This window comes from Mytilus californianus, unplaced genomic scaffold (genome assembly GCF_021869535.1).
Source record: "Mytilus californianus isolate M0D057914Y unplaced genomic scaffold, xbMytCali1.0.p SCAF_19, whole genome shotgun sequence".
Lineage (NCBI taxonomy): Eukaryota > Metazoa > Mollusca > Bivalvia > Mytilida > Mytilidae > Mytilus > Mytilus californianus.
Genome location: NW_026262667.1, coordinates 8,190,372 through 8,205,847, shown reverse-complemented (window position 1 = coordinate 8,205,847; position 15,476 = coordinate 8,190,372). Strand labels below are relative to the sequence as shown.

The window sequence follows — 15,476 nt, the reverse complement described above, 5'->3', positions numbered from 1 at the left end:
ATAATAATTCACTCTGTTTTCAAAATCTACAAAAGTCTAGCCTTTAAGGCATAATCTTTTAAACACGCATCCAAGTCATGATATTAAAAGTTTTCAAGGGAGGTAACAGGATTTTATTGGGATGTGACAAAACTAAACTTCATACGTGACTCTCAATATTTGTAAGTTATTTGTTAAAAATATGTGATTGGTGAATTAATTCACTCCATGCTGACATATAGGTCACCTGTTTAAATTGGAGGGAAAAGTTTGGATTTTTCTCGTTTTGGTTTAGTGATCCCAATGTATTCAGAAATAAGGGAATGCTCTCTGGTTGGTTTTGAGGTTCGACTCCAGTTTGCTATTGATTCAGCTCTATTATGTTTATACAAGGATGTCCACTCTGAGCCGAGGATAGATTTTTCACGTTTCATTTGACTCCCTGTCGGTGGTGGATGGTTTGCAGGAGTCTTTTTACCCTTTCGAGTACCTTGTCGTGTTGCTCTTGATATGATCTTGATAATGAAATGATATGAACACAATATTATTTTTTCCAATGAGTTGAATTCTTCCAAATGTGCAAACACAAATTAAAGACCCATGAAAAACTTTATCTTTTAGTAAAGCAAGTACAATAAGCATAATTAACTAAATTAACCCCTTTTATAACTTTTGCTTATACATTTTACATTTATAAATAAATACACTACAAAAATTTGATTAATGATATTTTAATTTCACTCAACCTAACATATCAGATTATAGAAACAAAATTGTAAAAAAAAATTAATATAAAAAATGAAAAATTCTCCCTCAAATGTCCCAGTAAAAGAACATAAGTTCTGGAAGGTTAATAATTGGGTAGTGTGATAGTGAAAAGTTATTTTTATGGTTATAATGTATTGACATTTTAATTCATGGGAACAGATACAAAAACTGAAAGCTGTAACATGTAACTTGCAAAGGGACATTATCAGTCTATTACATCTACTACATTCCCCCCTACTTCATATCATAATGATATAGGTAAATACTAACAGTAATAAAGTATAGCAGTACATATCATGCTTCTGAGATTAAGAACAAGCAAAATACATAACAGTAGCAGTAAAAAATATTATCATATCTGGCTGATGGAAAATACATTGAACTGTGCATGGACATCTAACTGATTATGACCTGTACTAAAGGCAAGTTGTATTGCGAGACAAACCAATGCTCTGTCTTGTTTGTGGTCTTTTCCTTGTTATCTAAATAAAGGTAAACTTTTTCAATACAGAAATTATCTACCGGTAATAATCTTTATATTTTAGACACTGTATACCACCATTGCTCCCATTCCTATCTACCTTTGAAGTGATTATTATTTAACAATAATTGTGTATTGCTACAGATATCTTATTTTCATGCTCATTTTAAATCTACTAATAAAAAATCCTAATATAAAATATCTTCTTTATAACCCATACTATTATATAAGCTGTGAAACATGCAAGCTGCCTTACATAACTACAGTTGAGTTAGGACAAATTGTGATTCTTTATATTTTTCATGCCCCTATGTATGGTAAGTGATGTCTTATTTAAAGCGGTGAGTTTACATTTTATTTTCAATACCACCACTATTCAAGGTCATTGCTGAAGCATGAGTCAACCTCTGTTATTGGGGTAAGACATGGTTCTGTGGTGCCCTCTGGTGGCAGAGAGTATTCCTCACTATCATCATTATATGTGAAATCAGTATTTCCCGTAGGCATATAGTAATATATCGGTGGAAGTAATCCAAATCTTTGTTTTTCTTCTTCACACTGTTGTTTCATCTTATATGGGAAATAAATTACAAACTGATTTTATACAAAGTATTTTATTGGTTTAGATGATGTTAGTAGTTCATCTTATACTGCATGCTTTAAACTCTCACTTATTTGGCTTAATATTAACAAATGCAGCAAGTATTGAATGTGGTATCACTCACAAATCAAACAAGCACATACAGCAATCATATGTCTAACTCAAGGTTCCACTTTGATCCTTTTGTGGTAGGAGTGAGCAGCTGACAACAACCAATGCCCCATCATTTTCATATATTTTGAATATCAAAGAATATGTACCCAATCGTATATTTTTTGACAAAAAATAGTCCTATAGCTTAGCTGTATTACCTTTTTTTATGGAAAGTTAAATAGATATGGCATATGTATTATGTAATTATGTCTGGTTTTAATCACATCTTTAAAAATACTAACATGGGATTCAGTAGTTTCATATCTTATATTATGAAACTTGAATTAGTGACCCATTCCAGCAGCTTTCCCCTACCACCCCTGAAGTGTCTAATAGAGAAGTAAAGAAAAATTCAATTTACAAAATATTTTAAAATGTAATGTTCTCAAGGTTGCAGCCATATAAGTTTTCCTATTTTTGTTATACTGTCATATATTTAGTGTTTCTAAGCGATGTCTATAGCAAAATTATTTACTAGATGTTAACTATATATTGACCTTACAGACTTGTAAACAGTGAGCCTACTTTTTAAGGCCCGGAAACACTCAGCCTGCTTTTTATGGAAATACTAAAATTGCTTTTTTAGGCCTTGAAACAGCTTTTCAAAGCTCTGAAACAGTGAGCTTTAATTAACTTCTCAAGGCTTATTTGTACAAGGCTTCTAAATGCTGATTGCTTGCTTTTAAAGGCTCTGGATTGTTGGAAAAACACATCATTCATGTTCAAAAACAGAAATATAAATGCAAAAAGATGTAATATTCTGTATTAAAAAAACTGACATGAAAAAGTCTAAAAGGTTTCATCTTGATAGTTTTTAACCCTAAAATATTTTTATAATAGATATTTCTTAAAAGTTTATGAGCAAAGATGTGCTCTTAATGCATAAAGTAGATTTTACACTCCATAAATATAATACAATATAAACCATTGAGTTTAATGATAAACACAGTATATTTTTTCTACAGATGTAATCAAGAAACTCCAAGAAAACAAAAACATTATTTCCTTAGTGGTTTAAAACTTCCTAGAATGAAAAGGATTTGTTCAAAATTCATGTTTCTGATTATAATAAAACAATAGTATAGTATGGAAAATTGTGTTTTGCCCATTGTCATTGAGTAGAGGACTACTTTATCTAATTCACTTAGTCTATTTACAGAATGGACAGGAATGATAATTGGGAAATGTGAATACATTTTGAAAATATACAAATTAAGTAAGTTTATCTCAATAAGAACAACCTTACTAACATTTGCCTATCATGGTGTTTTAATTCAATAGTGGAGTATGTATAACAAGAAGTCATGTTAGACTCAATGCATTTCAGAAAGAAAGTTATATAAACATGAATATAAAGACGTTTGTAAAATTCTGTCAAAATGAAATGCTGCCATTCATAAAAATATCAAATAAAGCTTTCATCAAAATCTTTACTTTTTATTAAACAGTAATCATCTCAAACAACCATTCTCAAAACAACTGCATCAGCAAAAGAAAAGTGTGTTTAGTGAAAATATTGTGATCACCTGTGAGTTAATAAACACACAGATGGTTGTCATGGTAACCTACCTGGCTCCATCTGTATTCTTCATCAAATTGAGCTAACTGTTTCTTCAGAAGAATCCAGTCTGAGGCTTGTCTAGTCAAACTTCTAGATAAGTTATTGTGCTAAAATGGACATTGACAAACATTAAAAACTTTACATGCAGTATCAGGTAAAATCAAGGTCATATTTACTTATTCCTGAGAGACAAGATTCAGTATTTGTTAGATTTCTTTACCAGACTAATTAAAATATGTTGATATTTCCCTGCAGCTGTGTACTTAAATGCACAGATTTAGTGGGATTAACATCTAGTAAAGAATTCGGCTCAGACTGGTGCTAGGGGTGTCTCGAACTTGCAGTGAGGTGATAATTTTCACTCAGCCTGGAAGGCCTCCCTGTTATTTTGAGATTAAGAACAGCAATAACAGCACAATTCCATTGCTTTTGTTTTTGCATGTGTCATGAATTTATACTCAACATCATTTTCCATAATTCAAGCCTCTTTTTAAAAATTCTGTATTTACTTTATACACAATGCACTGATTAGAGCTTTTATAGCTGAGGCACTTTATTAATCAAGATCGTTTACAAGAAAACTTAGTCAACTATTCAAATAACTCCTAACAGTACTAAAAAACAATCAAACAATGACCTAAAGTTGTAAAAATAAATTTGACAGCTACCCAACATATCAAGATAAGAAAGTAGACATCAAGAGGTAATCATATACTCTTCAAACAATTGACCACATTCTTTTTTATGCCCTCAATCCCATCTGTTTTTTGCTGTGATGTCTTCCTAAAATACTAAGTACTCTCGGATCTGTACTTAGTGTCTTTTTGTTGTTTGGATGTACAAGTACCCGGCCACGTCCACTTGTATTTGTATTATTTGCATTTTTATCCATCTGATGAGTTAAGCCTCTTTCAACTGATTTTTATAGTTTGTTCTTATGTTGTTCCGTTACACCACTGTCCCAGGTTAGGGGGAGGGTTAGGATCCCGCTAACATGTTTAATCCCGCCACATTCTGTATGTATGTGCCTGTCCCAAGTCAGGAGCCTATAATTCAGTGGTTGCGTTGTTTATGTGTTACATATTTGTTTTTCGTTCATCTTTTGTACATAAATTAGGCCGTTAGTTTTCTCGTTTGAATTGTTTTACATTGTCATTTCGGGGCCTCTTATAGCTGACTGTGCGGTATGGGCTTTGCTCATTGTTGAAGGCCGTACGGTGACCCATAGTTGTTAATTTCTGTGTCATTTGGTCTCTTGTGGAGAGTTGTCTCATTGGCAATCATACCACATCTTCTTTTTTATATCTACGACGTCATAATGCCAAAGCCAATACTTTCAGCTGGACTTTAAGAGCAAATTTGAACTTTGAGACTTATTTTTACCATGATTTTTTTAATAACAGTTAGAAAAAATAGCGTATATACAAATCTTAACCTTTTTTGTGCTTATTCATGCAAAATATTTCCCAAAATTTGTATCCGCCAAATTTTATGAAGTTCGGTTGTAGATTTATTTTCATACTCTTGACATACCTGTGTTTTTTCTCTGTCTAATCTCTTTGTTAGGTCTCTCCTATTAGCTTCACTTGTATCTAGGCGATGCTGTTAACAGAGATATCAAGTATTACAATACAAACATTATCATTATAAGGAACAACTGATATCCATCATCAATTGACCACATTTAAATTTACACCCATAACATTACAGAATAAATATTTACCACACTGGCACATTTAAAGGAAACAGGCCACTGAAACACTCATGTATTTAACAAATGAATATTGGAGCGATAGCTATCCAATGACACGTAACATTAAACAATAGTCAATCTAACCATCAGTCTACTGAATATATTATGAAAACTATAACATAATAGATATAAGAAGATGTGGTATGAGTGCCAATGAGACAACTCTCCATCCAAGTAACAATTTATAAAAGTAAACCATTATAGGTCAAGGTACGGCCTTCAACACGGAGCATTGGCTCACACCTAACAGCAAGCTATAAAGGACCCCAAAAAATTACTAGTGTAAAACCATTCAAACAGGAAAACCAACGGTCTAATCTATATAAAAACGAGAAACGAGAAACATGTATGAACTACATAAACAGACGACAACTACTGTACATCAGATTCCTGACTTAGGACAGGTGCAAACATTTGCAGCAGGATTAAACGTTTTAATAAACTTACTACAACACTTTCTTTATCAGACATGGCATGTTTACATTTCTTTATCAGTCCTGCATTGTCCTGTTTGAGCCTTGCTATTTCCCTGTGCAATTTCTCATTTTCCTCCACAAGCACCTGTCAAACAAAATGTAAATAATGTAAATATAATTTTAAATAGCTGTTTATTAATTGAGGAAGATGTGGTCTAAATCATTACAAAATTTAATTTAATCATTGTGTAAAAACTATTTTTCAGAATTTTTCTTAGAAGACAAAAAAATGCAATACATTAACACATAATCCTGGAAGTGTCTAAAGGTAAATTGGTCAAACCAACCAATCATCTGATTAGAACAGCTTCACCTACATTTATAAGAACAATATAATGAACAATAATTCGCCATAAGCTGTCAGTATGGTTAATTTTTACGGAATGACCTAAAAAAATATTGCTGATACATTGTTGTCTTGCAAGACAAATATATTTGGGTGTATATGCATTGGACATATTGGAGATTCATTGTGCATGTTCTTGGCATGTTTAGTTATTGAAAGAACAGAATGTAACAGGTATACAGGTAAAACAATGATTTACATTATTGTTCACCTATGACATGAAATCAGACAGACCTAGGAAAATCATAAGGATACTTTTTCATGTGCTTTCATCAAAATGCTTATGTTTGACTATTTATAATCATATTTACACATTGGCTACATGACTATTTGCAATCTTTGCAGGTCATGACAATGGTTATTCAGATTGCGTCTAGTCCTAAAATATGTATGAAATGTGATACTATATACCAATTCCATGCATTGATGATGTTTCCTATAGAACTTTTGTAATTCTGATATAGTATGTTATAAATCAAATTTGAGGGTTTGAGTCAAATTTAGTAGTAATGAATTAAGCAGTTATATACTGTTATAGTAGGAGCAAACAACAGTAGAAAAAAAATAATTGAAATATTGCTAAATTAAAATCAGAAACCTAAGCTTCAGGCTCTAAACAATAAATTTTCATATATAAAGTACAAGTTAGGAAGCACTTAACAAATTATAATTGTGTTTTTTTATTGAAAATCCAGTCTAGAAGCTATAAAAGTACCAGTAATCTATACCAATCCCAGAAAATTTCCATATTTCATACCACATCATTTGTATCTTTGGAAGACATCTGATATTTGTAACAAGGTTGAGCAAATAAAAAAATTAGTGATGGCAGGTTTAAATTTCTGCCTGCCATTGTCTGTCGTCTCATTCATGTTTACAGACATATGTTTTTCATATTTCATTCTGACATTATTGCATCAAATTTTAAATGTAAGATGTTCTGTAAAGAATACTTTGAAGAATGGTATAAAAGAATTCCATTTGCAGAACAAATACATACTTCTGTAATTGGTTCATGTAATGTACTTAGTTCAACTTACACTACATAACATAAAAAATGGTCAATGCGTAAAAAACAAAATAAAATCCCTGAGTTTCAAAGTATTTCTTAGAGATTCATCAAGCTGACAGGTTAATGGTTAGAACTGTGAAGGTGTTTTATAGTATTGCTCATTAAATTTATGAAAATTGTTCACAAGGGAAATACCTTTGCGTAATCATTGAACTTTTAGTACTTGTTTTTTATGTTTTAATCTCTCATTTATATGTTTGTATCATTTTTCCACCAACATATATCAACCTTTCCCACAGTCCAGTAAATAATTTATTTCTGATACCCACATTGCTAAACAGTTCATTTATACCATAAACCCACATCATATCTATTCAGATATTTGTCATATGAGCTATATAAAACAACTACTAGGGCATGTTTAACAACCTTGACTATTTATAAAGGTCTCAATTGGCAGATGGGCTGCAAAGGCAAATCCTGTTTCTTAATTTTGTTTATCATGTATATTATATATACAGCTTTAAAACGTAAATAACTTGGTTATAAAACTCTGAGTATAAGTATATAAATCTTTGACATTATCTTCTTTGTGATCCAATAAATCTAAATAGTGTGTAAATCCATTATGATCCAATAATAACATTCTTTATAAAATTTGGAAAACTATTTTCTTTATTGTTCAATTTTTATAGGCCCGTCAAAATTTTGACGGGACGTATTATGGTATACAAATGTCCGGCATCCGTCTGTCTGAAACTTAATATAGTTGTTTTGAATGATGGTCAAACGATCTGTATACTTTTTGGTGAAAATAAGATTAAAACTTTCTGAGTTACCGGACTTTGTAACTAAAACAGGTGTGTGTTTTTTTTCACATGTCGCGCCGTATCTCAAAAACGATTTATGATTATTGCTTAAAACTTTACACACTTCTAAGTTATATTAATCTAAAGATCTGTATACTTTTTGGTGATGATTCAAAATTTTATTTTAGAGTTGTTGATTTTTTTATAAATAAACTGTTATCACAGAGATATGTCTCGCCTTTTTGTAATTTTGATAATGCAAATGTTGAAATTAAAATAGCAATATTTTAACATGTAAGTAATGCAAATATTCAAAGTTGATGAACCATGACTGAAGGTACATGGCTAAACAATCTCCATGGAATGAGATGTGCCAATGCTAATACAACTGCATACCAAATACCATTGACTTATTTTAAGTCGTTCCCTTTAAACAAACCTAAACACAAACATTAACTTGTAAACTATGTAAAAGTTTCAAAGTCAATGAACCATGATCAGGGGTGGGGCTATATAATCTCCATGGAAACGATACTTGCAAATGCCAATAAATTTGCATACCAAATATCATTGACTTAACATTAGCAGTTCATCTTATACTGATCTAATCACAAACTAATACATGTAAACTAAGCAAAAGTTTCAAAGTAAATAGACCATGACTGAGGGGGCATGGCCAAATATTCTCCATGGAAATGAGATGTGCTAATGCTTATACAACTGAACACCAATTAACATTGGCCTACCACTTATGGTTCCCCTTGAACTGACCTAATCACAAACTAATACATGTTAACTTAGCAAAATTTTCAAAGTCTATAGACCATGACTAAGGGGGCGGAGCCAAATAATCTCCATGGAAATGAGATATGCCAATGCTTATACAACTGCATACCAAATATCATTGACCTACCACTAGTGGTTCCCCATAAATTGACCTAATCACAAACTAATACATGTAAACTATGAAAAGTTTCAAAGCCAATAGACCTTGACTGAGGGGGTGGGGCAAAATATACTCCATGGTAATGAGATGTGCCAATGCTAATACAACTGCATACCAAATATCATTGACCTACCACTAGTGGTTCACCATTAACTAGACCAAATCACAAACTAATACATTGTTGACGCCGCTGCCGTTGCCGACGCCAAAAACAGCATACCTATGTCTTGCTTTTTGACTCCGTCAAGGTGAGACATAAAGGGGGGTTTTCACATGTCGCTCCGTATCTCAGAAACGATTTATGATTATTGCATAAAACCTCACACACAAGACGACGGGCGTATCATGCGTTCGTGGCGCAGCTGTTTATTTATGTGGTAATTGAACTTTTTATTTTTGTTATTATCCATTTCCTCAAATATAGAAACTTTTGTTAACAACATAAACTGTTGACACAGAGATATATCTTGCATGTCAACAGAAAATTAAAAAAAAAGACAATCTGATGGACAGCAACATTGCAACAAGACCATTACCTAGGGAACAGGGCCTCGAAATAGTCATCAAACTGATTTGTACTGATACTTATGCATCTTTATAGCAAATATCACTGATGTATCACAAGAAGTTCCTATCAAACTGACTTAAGCAGAGAAGATAACATTGAAAATGGCTAATTACTCGAAGTCACTGGACCATGACATAGGGGGCAGGGCCTCGAAATAGTCGTCAAACTGATATGTACTGAAAGTAATGCAACTTAATAGAATATATCTTTGATCTATCACAAGTAGTTCCTATCAAACTAAGCAGAAAACTTAACAATTGTTGACACAACCTGAGCCGCCGCCAGAAAAGCGATACATGTCTCGCTTTCTTCAAATTTCATCGCAGGCGAGACAAAAATGAGGAACAAACAGATACTATAAATTTTGCCCGAAATGTGCAAAACTATCAGGACTCTTTCCCATAAATTTTTGATGATTAAAGATTTTTTCAAAAGCCAATACTCTTAACAATAAAACCAGCTATACAAGCACTAAAATTTCTGACAGCTAAATGGGAGTATGAGATTAAATACTCTTAACTGTTGAAATCTGTTCAGATTACAGTTTGACTGATTTTACTTTAGTTTTCAATAGATTCAATAATGATTTTCAACAGCTGCAGGTTTTCTTAAAGCTTTTGTAACATTATTTTTTTTATATATTTAAATCCAAATGAGCAAAATATATGACTTGTTTGACAAATCCCCTCAATTTTTTTTTTAAATTAAGGTTATTGCTAATTCATACCTCATTTTTTCTAATAACATCATTAACTCTGACATTCTGTCCAAGGAAGCTTGATGAATTGTTGTTCTGTCTTGGTGTACCTGATTCAGGTTCTGGTGTGCTGTATGTACCCTCAGGTAGCCCATTCCTACGTCGTTCCATGTCATACATCTGATGGTATTTCCTGGCAAGTTGTTGTGCTTTATTCAATTCTAGTTGCATTTCCTTTAATTTTGCATCAGCTATAATAAAAATAAAGATAATTTTAACAGCTGTTCTCCTCTCTAAATGGACAAACAAGCTAGGTAATTGCAAAATACCCCCTCCACTCCTAATATGAGGTGCACATTTCAATATGTTTGAAAAGTTTTAAATAACATTGAAGGAAAAGTGTTGGAGATACACATGACACCTACTAGGTACCATCTCAGTGTTTCTGTTGACTGACAGGTGGAGTGGCCAGGTTTCTTAAGACCTGCTCTGACCTCTGGCCACATAGGTAAAAAACACTGCAGGAATCACATGAACTCCAAACAAAGAAAAACTGTAAAAAAAGTAAGACAAAGAAACTTGCCACTTTGCTTTTTCTGAAGAACTGATAAAAAAAAATTTTCAGCACTTACCATCTTTAGCTTTTTTTTCAAACATTTTCATAAGTCTGAGTGTGTTTGTTTTGGACATTGTGTTGTCGTCTGTTAGTCGTTTGTTTTGCTGGTTTAACAGTTTGGCTTCTGTCATTTTCTCATGGAGTGTCAGCTCTGTTTTCAGTCGATGATTTTGCATTTCAACATTCCTAAGTAACTGTGATTTTAGTTCATATGTTAATACTTGTTCCTCTGGTGATGCCATAGGCCTTCTACTTTGTCTGAAAATAGGTTTTATCATAATAAAATGATTGACTCAAAGATATTTTGCTGAAATATATTGTTTTATATGCAATATACATTATATTAAAACAATTAACCTAACTTTTCTAATCTTTTGTACATATCATCCTCATTTAATACATAACATCACCATCCTATACCTGAGAACATTTTGGACAAGAGCTCTTTCTTTCATGATGGTTATACTTTTAATGAAATAATGAAAGTCATTTGAATTTTTTTTATATAATAAAGAAAGTCAAAATAATTTTTCAAATGTATTTTATGACACCATTTTTATGCAACAGCGGCTCTTTTCACAAAAAAACTTAAGAGTAAAAATACTCGTAAGTCATACACATTTCAGTATAACTTACGATCAATTTTAATCGTAAGATTTTTTGTGAAAAGAGTCGCTGATCCTTTTAAGTAGACAGGCTTGAGTAAAATCACTGAACTACAATTTATTCTTTAGACTATCGTTTGGATACTTTGCAGATAAAAATTGGCTTTCCTGCATTTGTTTTGGTAATGGTAATGGCTCTATCCCATTTTCACTGCTGGTTTTATTGAACTCTTTTATTTTTTATGTCACACACATTTTAAAACTAAATTCTTTGGACATATTTTTGTTAAGAAATTTTAATTGAAATCGAACAATATGTTTTTGCTGGTCTACATTCATTCTTGCTAGCTAATATACTTTATACACTTATTTGACATTTTTTCACTTATTGTATCTCTAGAATTTTAAATACAACATACATCATTTTTGTATAAATATATTTTTATTCAAACCTGAAATACTGTCCAATTACATATATTTTGTCCTATAAAAAGAATAATTCTACTGTTAAGTGAGGAATAAAATTATTTAAACTAGAGGCTCTCAAGAGCCGGTGTCGCTCACCTGTATTTACTGATGCTTTGGAAATCATGTAAAATAAGGTTAAAATCATAATTAATAGTATTAGATATTAGATATTATAATGATATCTAAGATAATAACAAAAAACTGCAAAATTTTTGTAAAATTACTAACTCAGGGGCAGCAACCCAACAACGGGTTGTCGTATTTGTCTGAAAATTTCAGGGCAGATAAATCTAAATCTGATGAACATTTTTGCCACCTGTCAGATTTGCTCTAAATGCTTTAGTTTCAGAGATATAAACCAAAAACTGCATTTTACCCCTATGTTCTATTTTTAACCAAGTCGGCCATGATGGTTGGAAGGCGGGGTCATCGTACATATTTTTTAAACTAGATACACTAATAATGATTATGGCCAAGTATGGTTAAATTTGTCTCAGTAATTTCAGAGAAGAAGATTTTTGTAAAAGATTACAAAAATTTACAAAAAATTGTTAAAAATTGACTATTAAGGGCAATAACTCCTAAAGGGGTCGACTGACAATTTTGGTCATGACAACTTATTTGTAGATCTTACTTTGCTGAACATTATTGCTGTTTACAGTTTATCTCTATCTATAATAATATTCAAGATAATAACCAAAAACTGCAAAATTTCCTTAAAATTACCAATTCAGGGGCAGCAACCCAACAACAGGTTGTCAGATTTGTCTGAAAATTTCAGGGCAGATAGATCTTGACCTGATAATCAGTTTTCTCCCTGTCAGATTTACTCTAAATGCTTTGGTTTCAGAGATATAAGCCAAAATCTACATTTTACCCCTATGTTCTATTTTTAGCCATGGCAGCCATCTTGGTTGGTTGGTGGGGTCATCGGACACATTTTTTAAACAAGATACCCTAATGATGATTGTGGCCAAGTTTGGTTAAATTTGGCCCAGTGGTTTCAGAGGAGAAGATTTTTGTAAAAAGCTAACGACGACGGACAAGGCCAGGTGAGCTAAAAAAAGAATACTGTAAAAGTAGCAATTTTTTGTCTCTTTAATGCGATTTATCTAAACAATTTAAAAATAAGAGTTTTAAAATAAAGCTGTCCCTTAAAAAACGTACCACAAAACCCTGAAGTATAACAGCACAAAAATATATACAGCATCATCACGCTGCATGTACATACGTATATATGATGCCACAAACAAAAGTGAGAAAAAAATCAGCAATTAAAGTAAAGAATACAGAAAACAAAAGGCAAATCATATCACCAAGCAATGAGTTTCCCTTCATAAAGCAACAGTAAATACCACCATACAATTACAAGGGAGACAATCCTACCTAAACATGGGAGGTAAATTGAATGCTCTTCTGTCATGTTTGTCACTAAGGGTTTAAAAAAATGGGTGAAACAAAAACAAATTTAAATCAATAATGAGTAAATACATAGAACTAACATATCTTTGACCCAAATAACACAAATCTTCCACCTTCCACCTGTCTATGACATAAAGTGTAGTTAAATATATAATGACAAACAGGACAAATATGTCTCCCAACATGTACCAGTACACATGTATATAAATTTAAAAAGTATGAGTATTTCACTCTCTCTGACATATTAAAATGGTTGAGACAGTACTAGAAGGTATGAAAAGAACCACAATTTTCCCTCAAACCACAAAAATAAATAAATTTAAGATTAAAGTTCAAATAGTAAAATTTCTTAAGCTTTTCAAAATTATGTTAAATGAACAACTTTAAAATATACTCTGGACACTTAAGGGTAGAAAGATTACTTGAATATTGAAGATTTTGCCAACAACATTATAAAGTGATATGTTTTATAACTTACATAGATCTCTATGTTATATACTTACATAGATTTGTCGTCCTCACCAGTTTTCTTTGGTGTAGGTTTTCCTAGTTTTTTCCTCAATTCATCTTTTAAGTCATCTATCTCCTTTTCAGTCTATAAAATTTTGAAAACTTTAAATCAGTTTATCTACTGACTGATTGGAAATGTATGTAATGAAATATAATGGATCATTAATTGAAAAAATCTAGATAACTCGACAGCATGCAATTTTCAAAATTTGCTTATTCAATAAGTAAAGGAACTGTCCTCGATCCCCAGTAAACCGAAGCCCATTTCATTCCTTTTAAATATTGTACACAAAATATATGTTACTATTTTTACATGCACATCCTTATGGTTTAAGTTTCACAATCTTAGGCAGGAAAACTGGTAATTATAGTCAACTGAGATTGGAGTTGAACACACCTTGACACAAGCAGGGTTCAAACTCACAACATCAGTGTTGACTGAACATAAACTATTAAGACCACTCGGCCAACGACGCCATCAATTGTTACTGGTATAGAGAATAATCTATTAAGATTACTCGGCCACCAAAGCCGTCAATTGTTACTGGTATAGAGTATAAACTGTTAAGACCACTCGGCCAACCACGCCATCAATTGTTACTGGTATAGAGTATAATCTATTAAGGCCACTGGGCCACCGAAACCATCAATTGTTACTGGTATAGAGTATAATCTATTAAGACCACTGGGCCACCGAAACCATCAATTGTTACTGGTATAGAGTATAATCTATTAAGACCACTGGGCCACCGAAACCATCAATTGTTACTGGTATAGAGTATAATCTATTAAGACCACTGGGCCACCGAAACCATCAATTGTTACTGGTATAGAGTATAATCTATTAAGACCACTGGGCCACCAAAACCATCAATTGTTACTGGTATAGAGTATAATCTATTAAGACCACTCGGCCACCGAAGCCGTCAATTGCTACTGGTATAGAGTATAATCTATTAAGACCACTCAGCCACCAAAGCCATCAATTGTTACTGGTATAGAGTATAAACTATTAAGACCACTCAGCCATCAAAGCCGTCAATTGTTACTGGTATAGAGTATAATCTATTAAGACCACTGGGCCACCGAAGCCGTCAATTGTTACTGGTATAGAGTATAAACTGACCTGTTGGTGCATCTTTAAATGATCATCCAGCTGGTTGTAGATGGTATCCATAAGAACTTTGGCATCTTTTTCTTTCTTTGTTCCCTCTAATTTTTTTAAGTCTGCTTTTATTTCCAAGTTTTTCTTCTCTGTTTCCTCAATAACAGCTTGCAATCTCTGTAATTAAATATTTTTATAGTTTAAAGTTATAATGTTAATTTAAAGTTATAATGTGTATTAATTATAATTCAAGTGCTAGAAACACAGTTATGATGAAGATCCCATTCTCATACAATTTTCATGCTTAGAAAGTTAGTGAAAGTTACTTAAAATACATCACTTTTGGTAAATAGAGTTATAGAATCGAAAAAAAAGTTCAAACCAAGCTATTAACTTCTCATTATTAAATACTAAAACAGTAATTTTTTTAAACATGCAGAAATATATAATCTATATTTTGAAAGTCCATGGGAGTTAACTCTGCTACAAACCATTAAATTGGTATGAAACTCAAACTTAATCAGGGACTCTACATTCTATGACAATAGAACAAAATCAACTAATTTAAAATATTTTGAAAAATAAAAGGTAAAAAAAGTA

At 32.1% G+C, this 15,476-nt stretch overlaps 1 protein-coding gene across 10 annotated transcripts in view; it reads right to left on the bottom strand.

Annotated features, from left to right (window-relative positions):
* LOC127727202 (coiled-coil domain-containing protein 186-like) overlaps positions 1-15,476 on the bottom strand; it is a 54,006-nt gene that overhangs the window by 5,437 nt on the left and 33,093 nt on the right. For 8 of the 10 annotated variants that reach the window (XM_052234658.1, XM_052234661.1, XM_052234659.1 and 5 more), the window contains 8 exons: positions 14,898-15,053; positions 13,765-13,856; positions 10,783-11,024; positions 10,181-10,401; positions 5,744-5,857; positions 5,077-5,145; positions 3,552-3,650; positions 1,596-1,798 (listed from right to left, as the gene is read on the bottom strand). In XM_052234658.1, the coding sequence (XP_052090618.1) occupies positions 1,601-1,798; positions 3,552-3,650; positions 5,077-5,145; positions 5,744-5,857; positions 10,181-10,401; positions 10,783-11,024; positions 13,765-13,856; positions 14,898-15,053 (1,191 nt within the window). In that variant the 3' untranslated portion in view covers positions 1,596-1,600. Of the gene's footprint in view, positions 1-1,158; positions 1,230-1,595; positions 1,799-3,551; positions 3,651-5,076; positions 5,146-5,743; positions 5,858-10,180; positions 10,402-10,782; positions 11,025-13,764; positions 13,857-14,897; positions 15,054-15,476 lie in introns of all 10 variants that reach the window. The other 2 variants (XM_052234657.1, XM_052234656.1) reach the window with 2 other exon arrangements.